Raw genomic sequence first — 24,663 nt, 5'->3', positions numbered from 1 at the left:
TAATCACTGATACGTCAGGACATATTCATCTCATAATTTTCTCATTCACCTGTTTTCTTTCCCTTCATTCCTATGGGTTACTTGAACATATTTTAGAATTCCATTTTTACTTATCTAAAGTGTTTTTGAGCACATATCTGAACAGGTGTTTTTTAACTGGCTGCTCTAGGCATTTCATTAAATATTACTTATCACTGTTTCCTGGTGTCAACATTTTACATATTCCAGTAAAATACAGAAACTTAACCTTTCTAAGGCCCTTCCTTTACCCACTCCAATTATAATTTTCTTTAATATTTCCCTACACATATTGAGATACACATTTGACAGTGTTATTTTTGAAAACAGTGAAAGAGAAAATGTCAAACAATTTAGAATTTTCAAGAAGAAAAGTCTACTACATTTATTATTATTTTCACTCTCTGTTTTTCGTTCATTCCTGATGTTCCAACATTCCATCTTTCATCATTTCCTTTCTGTTTCAAGAAATTTCTTTAGACATTCTTTTAGGATAGGTCTACTAATGACACATTCTCTTCCTTTCCTTCAGCTGAGAATGTCATGGTTTCTTCTTCATTCTGGAAGAGTATTTTCAATGGATATACACTTCCGTGTTGATAGTTCTTTTACTCTTTAAAAAATATTGTGCCACTTCTTTCTGGCCTCCATATTTTCTGATGAGAAATCCACTGTCTTTTGAACTGCTTTCCCCTATAGGCAACATTTCATTTCTTTCTTGAAGCTTTCAAAACTTTTTCTTTGCCTTTACTTTGAAGATGTTTGACTATGATATGTCTTGGCATGGACTTCTTTGAGTTTACCTTGTAAGAGATTTGCTCAGCTTCCTGATGTCTTTTTGTCAAATTTGGGAAATTTTCAGCTATTATTTCTGATTTTTTTGATGTTGAGTATTTTTTTCAGCCCTGCCCCTTTTCTCCTCTCCTTCCAGAACTAAAAAGATGTTAGATCTTTTTTAATAGTTCCACAGGTCCCTAAACTGCTTTTTTTTTAAGTCTATTTTCTTTCTGTTGTTCAGACTAGTTCTTTTATTCTTTCGCAAGTTCACCAGTTCTTTCCTCTGTCATCCCCATTCTCGATTAAGCCCATTCACTGCATTTTTTTTTTTAAATCAGGTATTGTATTTTTCAGTTCTAAAATTTCCATTTAGTTCTTCTTTATAGCTTCTATTTCTTTGCTGAGACTGTCTATTTTTCCACGTGTTTCAAGCAGGTTTGTAATTGTTTATTGAAGCCTTTTTGTGATGGCTGCTAGATCATTCTAGTATCTGTGTTATCTCAGGGTTGGTGTCTGTTGATTGTCTTCTCATTTCAGTTGAGATTTTCCCAGTTCTTGGTGATGAGTGATTTTTTTCATTGGAACCTGGATATTGTGGGTATTATGAGACTTTGGATCTTATTTAGATCTTGTTTTAGCAGGCCTTCTATAACAGAGGAAGGGAGAGCTGCCCCGTTACTATCAGGCAGGAGTGGAAACAGAGGTGCTTTACTGCCTTTGTTGACTCCCAAGGCAGGGAGAGGGAGAGGGAGAGGCAACTTGATACCTCTGGGTGGGGTGGGCGAGCGCTCAGGCTCCCCGCCAGGCCTCTGTTGATATCACCCTGGTGCCATATTTTTCCAATGGCCCCACAGACCCTAGCTGATCAGTCTTTTCTCCACCTATCAGAGTCTAATGCTTTCATACTGTCCAGTTTTTAGCTGTATTTGCAGGAGGGATAAGGAGAAGTGTCTACCCAAACATTTTTAACCTAAAGACATTTAACCTTAAGTGTTTGAATAGGCTGACAGCTTCCTCTCCTTTGGGTACCTGTTCTTGTCTTTTAAAGTTGACATATGAGTAGCTGCTGCCAAGCTTTGCTGGCTGTCACAAGCTTTAAAATATCACTTATTTATCTGATGAAGCATTATTGTACTGGACTTCCTCACAACTGTCAACACTTCAAACCTATGTCTAACTGTTGCTTTGAAAACATAAATGAGAACATAAAAAATGTCATTTGAGAATATAACCAACCCAACTACTGTTTGAGATGGAATGCATAATTTAAAAAGCTAGCATAATCTTATGCCCTCTCATATATTATTAGAATCTTTATGTAAATCTTACCTTTTACAAATTATGATGTACTATTTATTAACCTGTACAATTTATTAATCTATATAATGTAAACCAAGATATAAGTAGTAAGTTTTAAAAATATGAATTGTTGCTTAACTTCAAGGGACACAATAGCCTTAAATAATAAATATTTATAATCTATCATATATTATCTATTTATAAGAATAATGATGATGAAGATGATTATAAAGAAATTAAGCACTGACGTGATGATAAAAAGGGAAAACATCACTAAATTCTTCCACAAGCAGAGCTCTGCCCCCTATTGGACAGTCTGCATAGACAATTATATATGGCAACTGTTTCTCTGTGTGTGTATGTGTGTGTGTTCTGCTGTAGTCCTAAAATTTGAGTATGTGTATGTTTCATTCAGAATTGACACAAAGATTTTCAAAATTATAATGCTATTTTATCCATTTCCTCTCTTCAGACTCTAGATCTGCTCATCCATTCAATTAGCCAGTAAACAAATATTTGAGTAACTATTTTATGCCAGACACTGTGTCAGGACTGAGCACAGAATTGTAAACAATAACAGATGTGATCACTGACCTCATGAATTTCAAAGCAGAAAGCCCTATGCTCTCTCTGTGATCCCTCCAATAAATACATCAGCCCTCACCTTGAAGGATAATAATTACTGCAATTTCATCATAGTGACTGTGGAGAAGCTATCTTTCTTCCTTTGCAGATGGAAACATGAACAAACTACTAAAATAGAGTAACTGAATTTGTCAGATGTTAAAAACATTATGAATGATTTAAGTATCTAGAAGCATACAAATAGAAAACAGTTTTCTACTTATTTCTTCTTTCTCCGAATGCTTGATCAAATCTGTGAATTGTGCTCTAATATTAAAGACATATTCATACATGACTAGGCACTAAATAAACACTGAAAGAAAGTACTAAATAAACACTGATTACTGACATTTGAATGAATAGTGAAAATCTGTAGCTGGTAAAACTAGAAAACTAGTCTTATTTCAATAAAGGAGAAAATTTCCATAGATCTGCTTCTTCAGATATTTTACAGGACTCAGTTTTTTCAAATATAACAAACACTTCAAGTCACTCCACTTTATCTCTTAGTGTAAACCTAGGTAGATTCTAGTAAAAATCTTAAAAGTTAGTAAGACCCTTCTTTAATGAAAACTTTCAAAAGAGTTTATATAAAAGGTCTAGAATGTTAAATTTTATTAAATAATTTTTTTTAACATAAAAAGTATATCATGCCAAAATCTAAATAGAGAAGAGGAAAAACTCATAATCCTATGATCCTGAAGTTAATATAACCATTTAGGTGTTTGTTATACTTAGGAATTTGTTTTTCTTCTCACACAGAAAAAAATCATGTTGCTCTAACATATTTGTATATTTTTTTATTGGACAAAAGAATTTTCCACTTCACTGTATAGTCTTCATAAACATCACTAGAAACAAAATGTTTTTTAAAATCATGTTTTTCCACTGTGGAAAATTAACATAAACAAAAAAATAAGCTCCACCCATAAACCCATTATCAAGAGACACACGGCTGACATTCTGTCATATATCCTTCCAGTTTGTATTTTGTTCTCATTTACATAGTGGACATTTTCCTATGTAAATAAATATAATCCTAGATCACCATTTTCAATAGCTGAGTATTGTTATATTACTCGGACACAACCACAACTTATTTCTCCAATCTCTTATGATAGATTTATAGGTGGTTGTCAATTTTCCACCCTTAAAGTTGCCAGTGCAATGAACAGCCTTGTATATCCATCTTTCTGCAACTATTTAAATATCTCTATAAGTGGAAATGCTATATCAAAAGCACAGGTTTTGTTTTTTTTAAGGTTTTTGAAATATGCTGCCCAATCACCTTCCAGAAAGGTTCAATTTATATCGTGGTACTGAATAAGAAAGTACTCAATTCCATACCTTACCAACACTGCGAATTCTCAGGTTCTTGTTTTATTTGCAACTTGATAGTCTAAAATGACACCGTTATTATTTTATGTTTCTTTGATTACTAATGATGTTGATTTTTTTATCCCCACATATACAAACCCCTCTGTGATGAGCTTTAATCCTCCTTTTCTATTAATTTTTAAGTAATATGTGAATGCATTCTTGCCTTGGAAATGTCAAACAATTCAGCTGAAATCAAAGCTCTTCTTGACCACAAATGCCCAATTCCAAACTACTCCTCAGACATAAACAGATGCTCATCTCCTCTCCAAACTTCTTCTAAGCATTTCTACATATGTGCATATGGAAATTTAGTTCTCTGTTACATTAATTTTTAAACTAAATGGTAAATTTTTTCCAATTTGTTTTTTGCCTTATGAGAAAGCCATAGAAATCTTTCCATATAACAGAATGATAAATGCTACACAGTATTCCACAATATGAATATATAATTTTAACTATTCCCTATTGATTCCCATTTTTCCCAGCATCATGAAAAATTTCAGAAATACAGCAAAACTAAAATAACTATACTCTGAACACCCATATACTTACTAATTTCTAGAATTAACATTTTACTATATTTTTGTTGCATCTCTATACATCCATTAATTCATTTTTAATGCATTTTGAAGTAAATTGGGGCATCAGTACATTTTATCCCTGATCACTTCAGCCTGCATATAATTTATTATTTGTTTACAGGTTTTTTTCATTTTGAGGTCAAATGTACATTCAGTGAAATAAACTAACCTTAAGTGTACATTCAATGAGACATTACAAATGCATACACCTCATAACCCCTATCAAGATATAGGATATCACCCTAGAAAGTTCCCTCATGCCCCTTCAGGCAACACCTGAGAGACTACCACTGTCCTAAATTTCTTTCTGCCATACATTAGTTTCGCCTCTTGTAAGACTTCATATATTGGAAACATGTGACATGTACTGTTTTACGTAAGTTTGTTTTTTTCCCTCAGCCCCATGCTTCTGAGATGCATCTATGTTGTGTGTATGTGATTTTGTTCCTCTTTATTATTTTATTCTATTGTATAATTATACCACAATTTGTTTATTCATTTTGCTGTTGATAGACAATTGGGCTACTTCCAGGTTTTGGCTATTATAAGTAAAGCTGCTATAAATAGTCTTCTATAAACAAAGGATTTTTGTGTACACATATTTTAATTTCTCTTTGCTACGTATAGAAAGGAATGAAATGAATGGGTCACAGAGCAGTAATTGCTTAGTTTTCTACGGAACTGCTAGACCTTTTTCCAATGTGTTAGAACCATTTTACACGCCCAACAACAAAGTCTGAGAGTTCCATGTGCTCCACATCTCTAGCTACATCTGTTCATTTTAGTTTTAGCCTTTCTAGAGCCTGTGCACTACTATCTCATTCTAGTTTTAACTTGCATTTCTCCAATGACATAAGATATTGAGCATTTTTAATGTGCTAATTGATCATTTGTATATCTTTGTGATGCATCTTTTAAACTCCTTTGTTCATATTTTTTAAGTTTATTTATTTAATTATTTTTTTTAGTGGGAGAGGTAATTAAGATTATTTTGTATTTATTTATTCTTAGAAGAGGTAGTGGGGATTGAACCCAGGACTTCATGCATCCTAAGCACTCGCTCTAACACTTGAGCTATACCCTCCCCCACCTTTGTTCATTTTTTTAATGGGGTGGTTTGTCTTTTTTTTTTTTTTAACTGAGTTCTTCATATAGTCTAAATACAACTCATCTGTCAGAAAAATACTTTGCAAATATTTTCTCCCTCTCTTTAGCTTGTCTATTCATTTTCTTAATGTCTTTTGATGATAAGTATTTATTAATTTTTTCTTTTATGGTTAATGCTTTCTGCGTCCAAAGAAATCTTTGTCTATCCCTAAGTCTCAAAAATGCTTTCCTCTAGAAGCTTTATGGTTTTGGCTTTTGCATTAAGTTATTTTCTGTGTATGCTGTGTACAAAGAGTTGACGTTCGTTTTTTCTCCCATATGGATAAAGTTTTCCCAGTTTTCCCAGCTCCATCTGTTGAAAGATGTTTTCTTCCCAAAGCCCCATTGGATTACTTTGGCACCTTTGTTGAAAATTATATAACTGTATAGGCATGGGTCTCTTTCTGGGTTTTCCATGGATTAACTTGATTGTTACGCCAGCACCACACTGTATCAGTTTCCCTGGGCTGCTGTAACTAAGTATCACAAACTGAGTGGCTCAAAACAAAAGGGTATTCTCTCGCAGTTCTGGAGGCTAGAATTCCAAAATCAAGGTGCTAATGGGATCATATTCAATCTGAAGGCTCTCAGAAAAAATCCTTCTTGGTCTCTTCCTAGCTCCTGGTACCTAAGTGCAATCCTTGGAATTCCTTGGCTTTTAGACGCTTTCAGCAAAGAGTAGCTACTTTTATGGTGATGATGCATATTGTGCCCTCTGCCTTATTTAACCTTTCACTACAGTTAAACCACAAATTACGTGTCAAGACTTCATTCACGTCCCCCTGTAAAGCCTTCCCTGACTTTCTTAATTGCTCCTTCCTCTGTGACTCCATAGGCACAGGCACATATCAGTGGTCCAGTACTTATTACGTTTTATTATAATTATTTACTTACATGTTTTTCTCCTCTCCTTCTTTACTCTATGACACTGCAAAAGCCAGGATTGCATTTTATACATCCTGTTTTCTAGTACCAAGTGTAATATTTAGTACTCATTACTACTTGCTGAATAGAGTTGATAAAAATTTTAAAATTACATTTTATCCTGAAAGTAGCCCTGCAAAAGAGAAAGCATATAAGGATATGCAGAGAAACTAAAGCGCAGAGAAAGTAAAGCCAATTTCCCACATTTAAGCTTAGTGGCATACATTGGAACTAGGTGCCAGGACTTTTCTTCCTGGGTTCGCCAGGAAGGGTATTTTAGAGAACGGAGCAATTGGCCAAGAAACTGGAATGGAAGACTACAGTTATAGGCCCAGATCCACATTTACTCTTTGTAGAAAAATCTCCAAATTCTTTAATTCCTCATCATAATAAGGATAATTCTAACTCTGTTTAACTTACAGAGCTATGAAGGCTCAGATATAACAATGTTTTATGAATTCTAAACCTCATATATAAATGGAAAGTATTATTACCTAACGGGCCAGTAATTCACGACCTTTCTGGAGCCTCCTCCCTTTTTCAACACCCCCACATCAATTAACTGCCAAGCCCTACTGATTGATCCAGCAGGGCCTCACATATTCATCACTTCCTAATCACCACTAAAATACCCTGACTCAGCCCCTCATCCAGTCTCACCAAGATCACTGCGATAATCTAACTGCTGCCCTGCTGCTAGCCCACCTTCTGTTTCTGCCCAAGTACACCCTGGTGTGTCCCTGTTCCACCTGAAAGCTTTCAATAGCCTTTCCTTGCCTTTTCAGTACAGTGCAAACTCCCTGAATTAATAATCAAGCTATCTGGCCCTAGATGCTGGTCTAGTCTCATTTAGCATACACACACATTCCCTCTCGCTCTCCCAAACAACCGCCTATGCATTTTACATACAAGACATTTCAGCAATTTACTCTTCTCTAGCAATTGCCTGGGCTTCCACAAATGCAATCTGTGCTACGCCTGGAATTTCTTTCCTCCTCTACTCTAAAACTTGCCTAACCTTTTAATGTCTTACTCAAGCAACACACTGCTTCAAATTCTAGCCAAGCTGACTCACCAGCTAGAAGGTAACTCTCCCTCTTGTAATTTATCTGTATGTTTTTTCACAAGACACTTAAGACTTCTTGCTTTATGTTGTAGTTATTTATGGACATGCATTCTAGGGCTTTACTTGAAGTTCCTTTCATACACGATTTATATCGGCTCACTATGCCAGAACATATTCATATGTAATGTTCGCACTAAAAATATTTGTTAAGCTAACTGACACTTCCTGTCACAGCTAGGTAATTTTACAAAGCACATGCTCTTCCTTCTCCCTACTGCCTATCAGAATCTCCACTGCTTAGCACAAATACCAGAGTTTTTGTTTTTGTTTTTGTTTTTTAAAGAAAAGTAAGTTAAGCTGTATATAGACTGAGCTTTCTATAATATACCTAAAAAACTTACTGGAGCTACCTCCAGAGCTTCACATGTCTGAGAGACAGGTTCATATTTCAAAAATTAAAAAGAGCCTAAATCAGAATTATTAAGATCTCCAGATTCACCTTTTCTTCAGGTATGTTTTTAGACTACAGAAATTAAACATCAGAGGGAAAAAAAATAATTATGGCACTAAGTTATGTAAGGGTAAAAAAATCAACTGGAGAAGATGAATGTTTCTAACATTTACTTGTGCACGATTCAGGCTGACACTTTGAAGAGCAGAATGTGACAGCTTACAAGAAAACAAACTCACTCATTCCCCTTAATTTCTGAAAGCTCATGCAAGTCTGACAGGCCAACCACAGGGTGATCTCTCATGTGTATCACCCATGACAATTATGGCTTCTATAAAAATGATCTCCATATTTTAATAAAGTCCAACTGGTTTTCAGGAAAAGAGTCTAATATTTTCATATTTAAGCAGGCATATTTCACAAATTAGTGAGCTGTTTTGTGAACCTAAATAAGACTGTCCAAAAATTGTATCTTATAGCAACAAGAGATACAAAATAAATATAGTGGCGGAGGGCAAGGCGATACGAAAGGCTGAGTGCTAACAGGGGTCAGCAGTGGTGACGCAGGGAAAAGGGCTGTGCTGAGAAGCCACCCCGTCTCTGTACCATTATTCAGTTTGGTTTTCCTCTTTAAACAGCGATTAAGAGCTTCCTAAGGAATTTTCAAAATGCTATGACTCAAATCTGAGAAGCACTGATAAAAATCACAGCTCATTATGAGCACTTGAAATGATTTGTTTTAAGGATAATACCAAAGAGCCTTTAAAGTATTTGTCTTGTAACTTACACTGGAAATAATCTGTATTTGTCATTAAATTAATTTGACAGTTGTTTAATATGGGCTGCTACAGACATATTTTTTCCTCCCCATCAATGGTTGCCAGCAGGAGAAAAAGAGTGCTAAGTATTAAAATCTCCTTTTATTCTTAATCTCCAACCCCATTGCCAAACTCCTATTAGCCAGTAAAGGGAAGAAGAGGAAGTGAGGAATGAAGTGAGAAAGAGCCCTCCTGCTGGTCCTCATCACCACTCCATTTTCAATCTCTCCCAACTGCTGTTCTGTTTCTCAGGACAGAACTCTGCACGAGTTTCTCACTTCAGGAAACATGTCATCAGTGGCTTAAAATTCATGGGCGTTTGTAGCTGGCTGTGGAAATTTCACCACCATGTACTCCAAAACCCACATAATTAACAACTAATCTGGGAATACAATCAATTTAGGAAGAACACCTTTCATCCAGTTCTTGAAACAAAATTTGCCTCTAATCAAAAACAGTCACACTATTTCCTGCACAAATTTCATTAGATTAAACATGAGGAATAACATTGTGTAGGTTTATGAAACATGAAGGAAGCTCTTCTCTAAACAGTATTTACTGATAATCGCTATCTTTTCTGATGCTAATAATAAAACGCACAAAGTATTCTTGCCTTAGAAAGGACAAAATGTAACACAACCTCATTATCCTCTGTCTCCAAAGAAAAATTTACTTCTCAATACTGTTATAGTAAATGATTATTCCTTAGGGAATAATCCCAGACTGGCACAAGATGCTCTGATAGGTCTTTCTCATCTCTCACTTGTATTACTGTATAACTTCATGGCTATATCCATCAATCACTTTAGCAAACATCACCGAACCGCAATGCTATTACACACAAGCCAACAGATATTTTCAATAACATATAGTCACACTATTATCCATCTTCTATAGACAGGCTCTCAAACTCCACATGACAAGACTTCAGAGAAATAGCTAATGGTTAATGTAAGATTTCTAGTCTTAGAAGTAAAATGGACTTAATTTGTCTAAGAAATATAAGTGAACAATAACTTCATTCTTTTACTATAGTTAATAGTTTTAAATTTCATGAGAATATTTTTGAACTATAAGAAATACTTTAAAATGACTTATTTTTACTTTTAACTAATTTTTAAGACAGTTCAGTGATAGCTTCTCAAACTCACACCACTAGGAAAATAATTTGCCACACCCATCAAGTAATGTACATACATACATATTGTAATGTTTAATTCTTAAATTATCCAGTATGAATTAATAATCAATATTCTAGCTCAACCTTCACTCTCACCAATAAGGATGAAACTAACATAATTTTCCCAAAAGGTTCAAGGGCACCCCCTGGTGGAAGACTTTTTAGAGGAAAACAACACAAATGCATTAGTAGTTAAAACAAATGCCATTCCAATGAAAATACCTTTTTAAAAAATTGACCAAGTTCTACCTGGCAACTCAATTATTTCAGGTAATATCCAATCTAGAAAAAATTCAAAATATGATCAAAGAATGCTGAAGTTCCCTGTGAGGAGATCTGAGCAGCAGGAGCTTCCAGGTAGCTGGACTAGCAAGATGTCAGTTTGCAAAGAAACTTTACAGATGATCTAGTTCAGTGTAGAACAGAACTTCCTGTGCTGTCCAAGACAGCAGCCACAGCCACATGTGTTGACTGAGAATTCGAAAAGCAGCCAGTGTGACTGAGCAACTGCATTTCAAATTTTATTTCATTTTAGTTAATTTCCATTTAAATTGCATATACGGCTATTGGCTATTGTTTGCACAACACAGATCCAGTTCTACTCGCTCCTTCACTCCAAAGAAATAGACACGAGAGCAATCCAAGGAAGAGTCAGCGGTTTCTAGACATATGTACAGCTGATAGTGCAAATGCATATAACTAAACCTGCACCTTTTTGTTTGGGGATTTTTAAAGACACTGAATTTTATCCCACCTCATTGGGCTATTTCTGGTAACTGCAATTCATTTGAAAATAGATGAATTTGAAAATGGTCAAATATTCCTTTTGAAATAAGTTCTGGCTTTGTAGCTTATATAAAATGGAAGACATGTGACAAATGGTATAGCATTTAGCTACATCAAATGCGACAGATTACAAACTCAGGCTCAATCTATCATCTGGGACATTCATTCTTTTCTTAACATGTAGAGAATAAAAAGGTAAATGGGCCCCTGAACTGTGGATTAGCTGAGCTCAGGAGTCCAGAAAGAGAACAGCTCTATAGGTCCAGACTCCACTTTATCCTCAAGTTAGTTACATGTATTGTTAGTATGTTGACATTTAGTTCCAGCGTATATTGAGTATCCACTTTGCCAAGGACATCACACTGAGCACTGTGAGGAATAAACACAAGGGTAAATAATGCAAGGCCGCTGTCCTCTAGAACCTTACTACTTCATAGTGTAAAAATGGCATATAAATAGTCATAATGGTTTATGTGTACATACCTCACCTTTCCTACCAACTTCCAATCCCAACCAGTCGACTATGACTTTACACAAATGATTCCTAAATCTTTCAGTGAGAGACTGTGGCTTAAGACCCACATTCTGCGTGCTGATCTACTCTCCTTAAATATCCTGAAGTCAGTTCAAGAAACATTTACTGAGCACCAGCCGTAAGCTAGAAAACAGTAAGATGCCCTGGAGAAGTTCAGGATCCTGAAGGATGCATATGTTTTATAGACAGATTATGCCTTATGTGGTGAGTGCATGCAGGTACACACAGGTCCTACTGTGAGCACAGAGAGGAGTTCTTAGTAGAGGCTGGGAGGACAGAAAAGAGTTCTCAGAGAAGCTAAAGGCTGAGCTGGAGGGGGAGGGTATATAGCACAGTGACTATACAGAGCTCCTGCTTAGCATGCACGAGGTCCTGGGTTCAATCCCCAATACCTTCATTAAAAAATACATACATATGTACACACATACATACATAAACACACACTTCAAAAAAAAAAAGACTGAAAAGACTGAGCTAGGAGCAAGCCAACAGCATGCAGAGAACCATAAGCAATTCAGAGTCATTAGAATATCAGATTTGGAACAGGGAAGTGGCAAGAAATGATGATGGAGAAATGAGCAGAGACAAGGTCATGTAATACCATAAATATCACCCAACGGAACTGAAAATAGATGAGGTGCCACACAGGATTTGAAGATGTATGCTTCAGATAGCTCACTGTGTGTGAGCAGCATGAAGGATGGATTTGAAGGGAGCACCACTGAACATGGGGGCCAGCTGGATGACTGCGGCAATGTACCATCTGGGTCATGATGACGGCGTGGATTAGACAATTGTAATAGAAATAGAGGTGAGCCTCAAGAAGTGTTTAGGAAGTAATATTATTGTGTCTTAATATAAGAAGCTGACAGAGGGGAAGGTATAGCTCAAGTGGTAGAGCACATGCTTAACATGCACAAGGTCCTGGGTTCAACCCCCAGTAACTCCTCTAAAAATAAATAAATGAATAAACCTAATTACCGCCCCCACACAAAAGAAACAGAAAACCTTAAAAAAAAATACTAATAAATATCACATCTAGCCCCATTTCCTCATTTTGCTTGTAAAAAAAATAGCTCCCTCCACTACCACCCTTCAAAAAATAAGAAGGAAGTAGACCCAGAAAGGTACAAAGACTGTCAAAGGTTCAGCAGATCAGTGGCCAGCAGCCAGCCCTAAGTAGAAAAGAAAAAGAGAAAGAAAAGAAAAAGAGAAAAAAGAAAGAAGCTGACAGAGAAAAGGATCTGAAGATAAAGATTTGAGTGTGCCCAGCTTCAAGCGGTATTTAACACTCTCAGCACTCTGTTAAGCAATAGGGACGTAACAAAGAACAAATACAGCCTCCTTCAAGGAAGAATATAAGACATGGACAAGTAAAAAGTCAGTAACAGAAGTGACAGCTATGCTGAACACTACAAGACAAGCAAGCATTAACCAGGCATCAGGGGAAGAAGGATGAGGCCAGAGAAGATACGGTGACATATGTCTCCTAAAGTATAATTCTGCTTTTGCACATGCTGAGTTTGAGGAGTGGAATGAGACCAGCTTTTCCCTTGAATAACATGAAAAAAATGAATGAATAATTCCGAAAACCTAAAATGAAGGAAATGGAAGAATCTACCTTTTAGATGGTCTCAAATCCCTTGAAGAGGTGTGAAGTAGGAGCAGGTGGATAGTAGAGCATGGGTGAAGATTAGACAAGCAATGAAAAGGTTTAGAACCATAGAGTAATGAGGAAATACATAAAAGATGGTATAAAGAACCAAAGGCCAAGTTCAGATTCAATAATATGAACTCTCCATAAGGCCTATTAGTGGGGAGGGTATACCTCAAATGGTAGCGTGCATGCTTAGCACGCACAAGGTCTTGGGTTCAATCCCACTACCTCTTCCAAATATAAATAAATAAATAAACCTAATTACCTCCCCCTCATAAAAACAAACAAAAAAAGCATAAGGTCTATTAATAATATTTATGATTCATTTCCTACCTTCCTCCTTCCCCTCCTTGCTTTTTTTTTTTAGTATTAGCCTCTATTAGTTAAGAGCAAATGAAACAGGGGGGACGGTACAGCTCAGTGGTAGAGTACATGCTCAGCATGCACGAGGTCCTGGGTTCAATTCCCAGTACCTCTGTTAAAAAAGAAAGAAAGAAACCTAATTACCCCCCCTCAAAATAAATATATAAAATAAATTATACAAAAATAAAATAAAATAAATGTTCTAAAAAATTTTTTTTTCTTAAAGAGCAAACAAAGCAAGTAACTGGATGCTATCAGATTTGGAAACTAGCAGATACCAAAGGTCAAAGAGGAACTAGCTTAAAAAAGTAGACTATAGCTGACCCTTAAATAACACAGGAGCTGGGGGCGCTAACCCTCCGCTCAGCCGAAAATCTACATATAATTTATACTTGGCCCTACGTATCCATGGTTCATCCCTATCCGTGGTTCTGCGCCTCTCCTTGAATAGTACATACCTGTCCCTCAACTTTTTACCTGGGCTTAAGGAGCTTTCCTATTGGCAGCTTTTCCTTCTCAAGTGGAACTTGTTAGAATGAAGAGGAGGAGCTGTTTTTCACCTCAGTCTCCATTGCTAATTCCTTCGGATTCAACCAACAGTGGATCGTGCAATATTGTAGTATTTAGTACTGAAAAAACTCCATGTATAAGTGGACCCATGCAGTTTAAACCCATGTTGGTCAATGGTCAACTGTACAGATACTAGACTGGGCAGGAAAATATAGGAAGGTAGGGGAGAGTCAATAGATTACAACTGTTTTGCGGGGCATGTTCCATGAGAAATCATAAGCTGTTACACAGAAAAAGGTTCTATTTATAAATAAGTTAGGGGAAAATGTTTTGTTAAAGCAAGCTAAGCTGATCTCCTTACTGTACGATCCCTCAGAACTGTTCCCAGTAGGAGGAAACCCTTTAGTTAAAAATATTTGAACAACACACAATGCAAAATGTTTGCATCCCCTGGAAATTCACATGTTGAAACCTATTCCTCCAGTTTGGAGGTGGGGGGCCTTTGTGGGTTCTTAGATCACGAAGGGCGAAGCTCACATAAATAGGATTAGTGCCCTTTATAAAAGAGACCTCAGAGAATGCCCTCGCTCCTCTGCTCTGTGAAAACACAGCAGGAAGACAGCCATCTATGAATCAGGAAGCAGGTCCTCACCAGACACTGAACCTGCCAACACCTTGATCTTGGACCTACCAGCCTCCAGAACTATGAGAAATAAATTTCTGTTGTTTATCGACCACCCAGTCTATTTTGTTACAACAGCCTGAATGGATTACGATACCTTGTTTATCTCTGAGCTGGGCTTCCCAGTGCTGAGGTAGATGAGACCAACAGCATGACTTGGGAGTTCATTTGAAAATACTTCACTTTGCTGGAAATTGTTCTTCTTGCAGAAAACATCTTTTTATAGTGCTTTTCATGTAATCAAAGAGCACCTGAGGCAACAAGGTACTATGCCACTCAGCTTACTAAAAACTTCTTTAACATTGTAAAGAATAATTGCTCAGACACCAAAGAATCTGACTGCCCATCATTACCATAGCAACAAATCAAGGATAAGGACCTTTCACAATTAGTACCAAAAGTAAAATATGGAGAAAACTCTTGGCTCAGTCCTCAGCAGATGCAGCCATCACGGAGCTATGATGGCACTAATGGTGTTTTGCTCCCTGCATCACCAGGATAATGGACCTACGTCAGTCTTTACCACAGAGCTCATTGTTTATATAGGCTACTCATGGAAACAGTATATAAATTTGAAAAACATTTTTACATTGTTTTTATTTCCTCTTATTATTTTTATCTTCAGATAATACATACTACAAAACTCATTCTAGTGTTAAATATGAGTTCTTACACTTAGATAAAAGTGTTACTAAGAGCTTAACCAAAAGGAACACAGAATTTATTTTTAATAAGTAGGAGCATAAGATGAATATATGTAAAATAATCTAACAGGAATTATAAATCAAGGCATTGGGTCAAATTGTGTAGGAAAAGAAAACATAAACAAACCCACCTTCCCACCTCAGAGCTAGTTGACAGAGATATAAATCATGGGAGAGATCAGACCATGAAATTATCATCACTATTCCAAAAGAGTAGATTTCAGGATAATGAAATCAATGCCACAGCAACATTTAAAAGTTATGGTTTCTAGAGCTATTTGAACCAAATGAGTAAGGCTGGAGTTACAGGGCATTAATGAAGTAGATTAATTTCATTATTAGAATTAGGAGGAATTCTACTAAATAAATGTTCACTTCTGGATGTCTTTAATTTCCATCCTCCCTGTTCTCCACACAGATAAATATAACACTGTGCTTTACAAATACATAATAACAACTCTAATTCCATTAATGATCTAGTGCATGGAGAACTCAACTAAGATTGATAATCCATAATAACTCAGCACATTTATAAAGCAAGGTGACTAGTCCCAATTGGAGCAATTAATTCTACGAGATGTGCACTCTTTAAAACAGATCATGAATGAGACCAGTATATGCTCCAATCTAAAAGCATACATTAATCAAACCAGGGGTAGTTATTCACATATTCCATACAAATCCAAAATTTAATATTTTGTTGTCTCTGATTAGCTTTCTTTTGGCTCCTACAGTTCTCATGAATTAGATCAAGTCAAGCTGTAGAACAATGCAGACCTTATTGATTCTAGAGACTGTGAGTCACTGAGGGAAGAAGTCCAAAAAGGTTAAATTTCCACTGAACTCCAAATCAGAGGTTCAAAAGCTAGAGGGATAAAGACATTAGCTGTAGTCTTGCGAAACATTCAAGGCTGCTTTCATTTGATTAGGAATTTGCTACAGGCTCTTTATGACAAATATAACAAGGACACTTTAAATCATCTTTTAAGCTTTGAAGAAAGATCCAAAAAATAGATTAGCTATGAAGAACTCCATTTGGAATTGGAAGCTAAGAAGTGATGTGTTTCTATACATTCAGAAACTTATTTCTGCACATTCAGAAACTTATTTCTGCATTACCAAAAAAAAAAAGCTATTGTGAAAGGCCACAATTTTTACTGATTATTGGTTAAAGAAATTTATTCCGATTTGCAACAGTGTAACAACCTGTTGCCTTATCTCAAATTTTCCGAAACTAGTCTAAAAAACACTAATGTTCCATGAAATGTTTATAGAGGTGGGGGGTGGGGTGGGTGGAGAGAGAAAAAAGAAAAAAAATTCCTCTAATATTTTTGTTCCAAAATTTTTTGTATACAAAAAGTATGAAGTACATTTGACACAATTATTAAATAAGTTGCCCATAATGGTATGACACGCACTAGAAGGCCAGGAAGTCCAAATGACACCACTTACGTATGATGCCTGAGTGATGCATAAACATGTAACTATTATTGTGTTTTATGTTATCTAATGACAGGTGATTTATGCTGATTTTTGCCTAATAATTTCAGTATATTATATATTGATTTTTTATCCCATAATAAAGATATGACTCAAAATTTAATTTCTTCTAGCCACCACTCTATGTATGTGAGGTGACTTTTGGTAATCCATTTTAAAACAAGCTTATGTTTGTTTTCTCTGAGTTTCTATTGTTGATCTGTCAAAAATGATAATTTTTAAGGTTTCTGATGGTTATATGAGTTCAAAAATGTTATTTTAGTTAAACATGGGTATAAGAGTACACACCAATTTTAAGGACAATGAATTCTAACGTACCTGTTTTTGAAATTTAAAACTACACATAGAGAACTCTGAAGGAAAAGATGACTTAGGCACAATAATCTGCTCCACGTAGTGTGCATCCTTCAAAAACTCAGTATGACCCCCCATCTACCTTTTAAAATTAAGTAACACATAAACAAGAATGCAAGTTCGTCACTGATAGATTCATACACCCTCATGCATAGGGAGAGAGACTTTACACAGCCTTTCTGACAAGTCATAGGACACCAGCAGACAGGACAACACATACTCAATATTTTAATAATTATAGCAAAGGAAAAGATGCACCATTACTAAGTTTCATTAAAGAATTTATTGTGTATATATGACTTGAGGTATAGACTTCATGCTGTATTTATTTAAAAAAAAAAATTGCGGCTTCCAAACAGGGATATATTACTAGGCTAAACACAGCAACAAAACCTTTCAACTTTAAGGTCTAAATTTTTCCACTTAAAATTTTTTAAATGTCCTCTCATTCCTGTATTCCTACCTCTCACTCTCTACTTTTAGCAGCCACAGATGTAAACAAACAAACAAACAAAACCCTCATTTTGTTATTTACAGCAGCCTTTATGGATAAACTAACAGAAGTAAGGAAACAAGAGGCCTATTCATTCTTATCTTTTCTATTCCAGACATAAAACTAAACATGGAAAGGAAGATGAAACAGTCACTAAAAACCTTAGGTTTCCTTTCAACAACTAACCCATTTGCTGAAAAAGTTTGCTATACAAATCAAACTTAGAATTTAAAGCTCTTTATATTGACATTTACATTTATTGTGAAATATGTATTCAAAAAGTACACAAAATACATATGCCTGGCCTAATGAATAATTATAAGGCAAACATCCATTTTTTAACTACCATTCAGGTCCAGAAACAGAAGCCAGGATCACAGAAACAGAAGTAACCTCTCTTAAACACACCCCACCCCCCAACCCCTCTTCAATCACTATGGCCTCAATGTGCCATGTAAATTTCACAGGTTAATTCGCTGAGAATGAGAAGAAATAGTGTCACAGGTGTTAAAAGATGGAAGTATTTAAAATTCCTCTAAAATGCATTAATAGAGAACTTTTCCTAATATATAGAACATTTTGTTAAACTTTCCTGTGAAAAATGTCAGCAAGAAGTATATCGATCCATTTAGAATACAAATTACAGAAGTGTTTGAATTTAATTTTGTGGAACACCACACAGGAGGGCCATAAAACACAGATTATTTGTTCCTAGCACTTCCAACAGCTGGCAGAGAGGAAGACCAATATTAGCACTCGAGATGCAAAAAACACTAAATAATGACCGTTTCGACTCAGCAGCACCTACATATTTAACTATTTTAACTATAAATTACAAAATAACAGATTGATCTCTGTGACCTTAGCTGGGCTCTGACAAAATTAAAAAAAGCTTAGGCAATATTCCTCACTTCCATCCTAAATAAGGATGCTTACATAGCAGGATTAGCAGGATTCTGGGTCTCTTACCTCTTGCACTAGATACTAGCATTTAGGTAATAACTGTAACATGGAGTCACATAAATGACTGTTGATATTAACACCTCCTGTTCTAAGGAGGCGTGGGTTACAAAATTCATCCATCACTCACAGAATTAGCCAAAGCAAGGTTTTACGGAGAAAAACATTAACAGCCCAAAATAAACTTAACTGTAAAATCTTAAAATTGATATGCTGTTAAATTTAAATTTCATTTTTTTCCTTAGCAAAGCAAGCCACTCAGAGTTGGGTGTAACATTTAAGTAAAGACTTTTCAAATACTGTTAATAAGTAACATTTAAGAACTCTGTTTTAAAGAAGGACTTACTCCAAAACGTGGACATAGATAATGCCAAGCAAACACAATTCATTTATAATTTAAAACCTAGCCAAACAACTGTTTCCCTTGCACTAAAGATCTCCTTTTCCTCCTCCAATACCACCCATATATTTGTCTAAAACTTACTTCTCACTAACCCCTGCAATCCTGGGCAACATTATCCCTGTGGGCTGTTATGTGGTAAAGTTCTATATTAGTATCTTCGAAGATGTGAAACAGAAAAACACACAACTGTATTAAACACCCAAGGTCTACCACTAAGTACATTGACAATGACAGAATAACAAACAGTCATAGGGAAGAACACCCTTAAACCTCTAGACATGCTTTACACAAAGAGATTTCCTTAAATCTCTAACCCTGGAATGGCTAAGCAAATGATATATCTATTTGATGGAATATTATGCAACCATTAAAACTAAAAATGATAAAGCTATGTAACATAGCTTTTATAATATATCATAAAATATTTTAAATATACTTTTTTATCTAGCTGTAACTATAAATATATATGTAAAGAGACAAAAACTTGAAAAAATAATAAGAAATAAATATTTGGTACAACTGTGAGAACTCCTCCAACCCTCCATTAAGTTCATAAAATAAATATAAATCAGAAGGTCAAAAATGCAATGACTCCTCTCCCCAGAGATCTGTAAAACTATCACCAGCACCTTGATAATCACCTCATATTTATGATCTACACTAAACACACCAAAACTTGTTATATATTACTCTTACAGGAATGTTTCTGGGCAAGGTCACCAGATAAAGGGGAAACAAGGTCCTGTCTGAGCAGACTGATTAAGAAGGGATGGGAGGGATGATTACCTCATGGCAAGGCGACAGAGGTATTTTAACCAATGGCATGTTTTACTGCCATCACAAGGTATCAAATTTAACATTACTTTTTATCAAAATTAACAACCGTATCCAGTTTAAGACAAGAAAATTACAAAACGCAAATAGACCATCTATATGATGTAACAAGTGACAAAGACGATTATATCAGTTTGGTCAACTTTTCACGGCATCAAAAATTACATGGTACATGACTTCAACAACTGCTAACACTTATGAGAACACATTTCTTTAGGTGTGTGAAAAAATGCAGTATATGGAGGATATGATATATACAGGAGGAAAATGATCTCAAACTTTGAAAGCAAGTAATTTCAAATTTATCATTTATATTATAAATTTCACTTTATTAGTAAAATTACCTATTCAGAGTCTGAAAAGCAATGTCATTCAAATTGGAGAACTCTCATATCCCAAAGTGATATCAGTCTAGTTGCCAGAAAATGACTTTATCCTAACCAAAATTTGCTTTTTCCAAGAGGCTTGAATATCTTACAGGCATACTTTCTTAGGCAACAAATTTAACAGACAGATGAAGCCCTGACTCTGCAGAAGACACTGAACAGAGTGCTATATGTATTATCACTTAGAAAGTGAATACACTGAGGAGGCCATGGTGATGCAGGACTCCCACACACTGGCAAAAACTGGCACAGCCTTCCAGAGAGGTAAACTGGTGATTTGTGTCAAAGGTCTTAAGACCAATACACTTTTTTAACCGGTAATTATAGTCCTAGGAATCTATTCTTGAGGAAATCATCAATGACACAAAATATTCAGGCACCAATATGTTCATTATAAAATAGTAACATTTTAAAAAATCCACATTCAATATGTATAGGTGGATAGAATCACATTTCTTTTAAATGTTAAAAGTGATTGCTTCTGGGTAGCAAAATCACGAGTAATTTTTATTGTCTGACTTCTGGCATTGTCCCAAGTTTTCTGCAATTCAGATATGTTAACGATGGAAAAAACTTCAAAGAGGCAAAGCAAACTTTTCAGAGGAAACAAAGTAACAACATATCTGATTATCATTACAGATTTTTAAAGTGATTTCAGTTACACTGGTTAGCTAGATCCTTAAAACACGTCATTAAGCTGGATGAAGTGGTTATTTTGTCAATTAACAAATGAGGAAATTGACACTGAGGTCATGTGGCTTAACTAAAGTTACACAGAGTTGAGACTAAGAACCCATGATTCTCATTTCTAATTCTATGCTCTTTTCTCCACCAGTGGTTCTCAAAGCCTGGGCCCTGAACCAAGCACACCTAGGAACTTGTTAGAAATGCTAAGTCTCTGGCCTTATCCCAGACCCACTGAATCAGAAACTTGGAGAGGATGATGGGCAGCAACCTGTTTCAATAAGCCCTCCAGGGTTCAGATACACAATAAATCTGAGTGCCACTGCTTATGTGATGTTGCCTCTCTGACACTTTGTGAAATAGTCAAAACACTTCTGAAGAAAGGGAGTGGTGGTATTTATTCATACACTTTCACACTTTCAGGCTCTTCCTTATTTGTAATCCAAATAAGGATTCACAATAATCTTAACTGAGTCCTATTCTTGAGTCCTTAGAATGTAATTAAGCACCCAATCTTTCTCTTGGATTACCACCAGTAGTCCTAGAGCACAGACAGATCTTCAGTACTCTCAAGTTATAGGATATGAGCTAACAAGAACACTGGAACATCACAAGCTAAAAATGATCAGATAAGGAAGAGTCTGTTAGATTTAGATTTGTGTGCATGGACAGGGAGTGAGGGAAGGAATCAGAAATGTAATTTTTTAACTCAAAGCATTACTCCCAGATAATATTCTTCTGACCTCGGTCACCATGAAAACCAGTATGAAAACCTGATCTGCTGAAATCCAGTCCATAACTACTTACAGAGCACTCCCAATAAGGAAGGCATTATACAGATGCTCCAGGAAACACACAGCTAAGAAAGACATAGCCTGGGCCCCAAGAAACTTTAGACGTACAAAAAAATGTCAACATTTCATCAAGAATAAAGCAAGGCAAAGAGCAGGAGTGCTGCAAGATAAATTTAAAAATTTGTCATGGAAATTTTAAAAATTTTGAATTTTTTCAAAGTCATTTTGGAGGCAGCAGACATGAAAATGTGAATCTGGATAGAGAAAACTGGAGGAAGGGGACAGATCAGTCTCTTATTACTGAAAAAATATGCAGCAAGTAGGAGGGGAGGATGTGTGAAGAGGGAAATTATCCTGTGATTGCAGGCAATAGTGGGAAGAACAGTGACTGGGTTACATCGTCCTGCCAGGGACAAACTATGTCACTTTGGCCCAAAAAGTTCATTTCTAAATCAGAACTACTCATTTACAATAGGAATAATAATTATCATATTATATATCTCTCAGAGTTATTTATCTTAAAAAAAAAAGACCAGAGAGGGAAAGGCCCCAATAAAAAAATAAAGCACACGTTTATAGTTCAATAGTTACTCTCTATTAGGTAAGTTAAAATTGTATAATACTGAAAATATTTCAATACAAAATGTTTCCATTTCAAAAAACTTTCAGTTTCTATTATCAGTAAATGAAGCATATATAATATGGGTAACTAAACCATGGACAGAAAAATCAAATTATAAAAATTTTTTAAAATAGACTGTATATGAAAGTATCTTTCTTTGGTGGAAACTTACTTATCTAACAAAAGTATACTGGCAGTTTCTTCTAAAGAAAAAATATCAAATTTGGGAAAGCTTATATATACATTTATACACACACATATATATCTATATATATATAAAAAGGTTACTACAGTATAATTGAGAACAGAATGAAACTGGATGCAACCTAGATGTTTGAGAATATGGGAACCATTAAATTCTCAAAATCTAGTCTTGAAATATTATGCAGCCATTTGACAATATTGAAAGTGGTACAAGACAATAGAAAATGCATATTATGAGAGAATAAAATAAATTTCAAAATTAGCTCCTAAAACATACATGTAAAATAATGGAAATATTTTTCACCAAAATAAAAGATGATAACTGCATTAGTGTGACACAATTATGGCTACTTTTCTCAAACTTTTCTATTAGAGTTGTCGTATTAGTTTCATAATTAAAGAAATAAGCATATTTTTACCTTATCCCAGAAATCAACCAACGCCGTAAAGTCCCATTTCTTAGAATATGCCACATTGTATTTCAGAATAGCATCCTATGGAAAAAGCATAAATAAAACTTCATGATATAGTGAAGTGAATTATCTATGAATAGCCTGTCTCCTTTATGAACTACTTCTGGTATATTTCTTAATGTTGGAGAAGCTTCCTCTTACCATTAGCTATTCCACATCAGTAGCTGTGAACAAACAGAATGCATACTGATTTATTTCACTTAAGGAAAATGAGATTAGAAAGGCCAAGTAATAAGGAGGGAAAACATAATTACTCTAAAACATACCTTCTAAACAGAGGTGATATAATTCAAGTGGACAAAAACTGGGGATCTTGGAAATAAAAAAATTAAATATTATGGTGATTTTTGGCCCTCAAAGGGGTCACACTACATATACAGATATATAGTGTATTAGTATTAAGATTTCATGAGAGTAAAGTAGGAAAAAAATATCTAAGAAGGCTCCCCGGGGAAGAGGGCAATAATGAAAAAAGATTGAGAAACACTGCCCTAAAGCATAACATGGTTTTTGTTCCTTTATTATCAGCTATCTTTATCTTTTTTTATCAGCTATCTTTATAAGCTACATGCAAATGAGTATCTTTCCCCAGCGATTCATGTAAATTACTTTCCTTTGTAAAAAGTCAAACTACTGCGCCATCTACTGGTTGTAATGTTTAACTGAATACGCTACACTTCATACCTGGTTGTCAGAATAGGTACACATAATACAATCCAGTAGTTACACAGAAAAACTATTATTTACTATTATGCTTTATCTCATCGTTTAAAATTTCCATTTTGATCACATTTTATAATATACATATTAAATTAATAAAGAAGTAAAACATAGAATTTATTAAAAACCATTTATAATCATAACGCACACCCCCCCAATAGCAAAAGTATACTGGCAATCTAAGTCTAAAAAACACTTGTGTTAGATTAGTACTATAAACTTTCCAAATTTCCTCATCATTGAAGAATTTTTTAAAAATTAACACTCTGCCATAGAGCTTCCTGAAAAATATTTCATGCCACAGAAATGATCACCAAGCATCTAGGTTAAAAAATGAACCAACAAGATGTGTATTATTTACTTGGAATCAGAAGATATCCAAATTCCTTCAAAAAGGAAGAGAAAAAGCATCAACCATAAAATAGCATGGCAAGAAAAAGCTTTTATTTTTCTCTTACAGCCTTAATACAAAATTTTCCATCAGGAAAGAAAAGATTTTAGGGACTTTTTTTTTCTGATCATTGGTATCTGATTTCAGAACCTCAGACAAAGTTTTAAATAGCAATGTCTATCAACAGATGAATGGACAAACAATGCATTTACTGGAATAAACTACAGATACACTCAACAACATGGATGAATCTCAAAAATCTCCATTCTAAGTGAAAGGAGCCAGATAGACTAGCATATATACTATATGATTCTGTTCACGTAAAATGTAAACTAATCTATAGT

At 35.2% G+C, this 24,663-nt stretch overlaps 1 protein-coding gene across 3 annotated transcripts in view; it reads right to left on the bottom strand.

Annotated features, from left to right (window-relative positions):
- PARG (poly(ADP-ribose) glycohydrolase) overlaps nucleotides 1–24,663 on the bottom strand; it is a 109,309-nt gene that overhangs the window by 66,186 nt on the left and 18,460 nt on the right. For all 3 annotated transcript variants that reach the window (XM_031460964.2, XM_010985309.3, XM_010985310.3), the window contains exon 7: nucleotides 23,155–23,229. In XM_031460964.2, the coding sequence (XP_031316824.1) occupies nucleotides 23,155–23,229 (75 nt within the window). The remainder of the gene's footprint in view (nucleotides 1–23,154; nucleotides 23,230–24,663) is intronic.

Source organism: Camelus dromedarius, chromosome 8 (assembly GCF_036321535.1).
Source record: "Camelus dromedarius isolate mCamDro1 chromosome 8, mCamDro1.pat, whole genome shotgun sequence".
NCBI classification, from domain to species: domain Eukaryota; kingdom Metazoa; phylum Chordata; class Mammalia; order Artiodactyla; family Camelidae; genus Camelus; species Camelus dromedarius.
The sequence above is the reverse complement of the archived record's forward strand: the minus strand, read 5'-3'. Positions and strand labels throughout refer to the sequence as shown.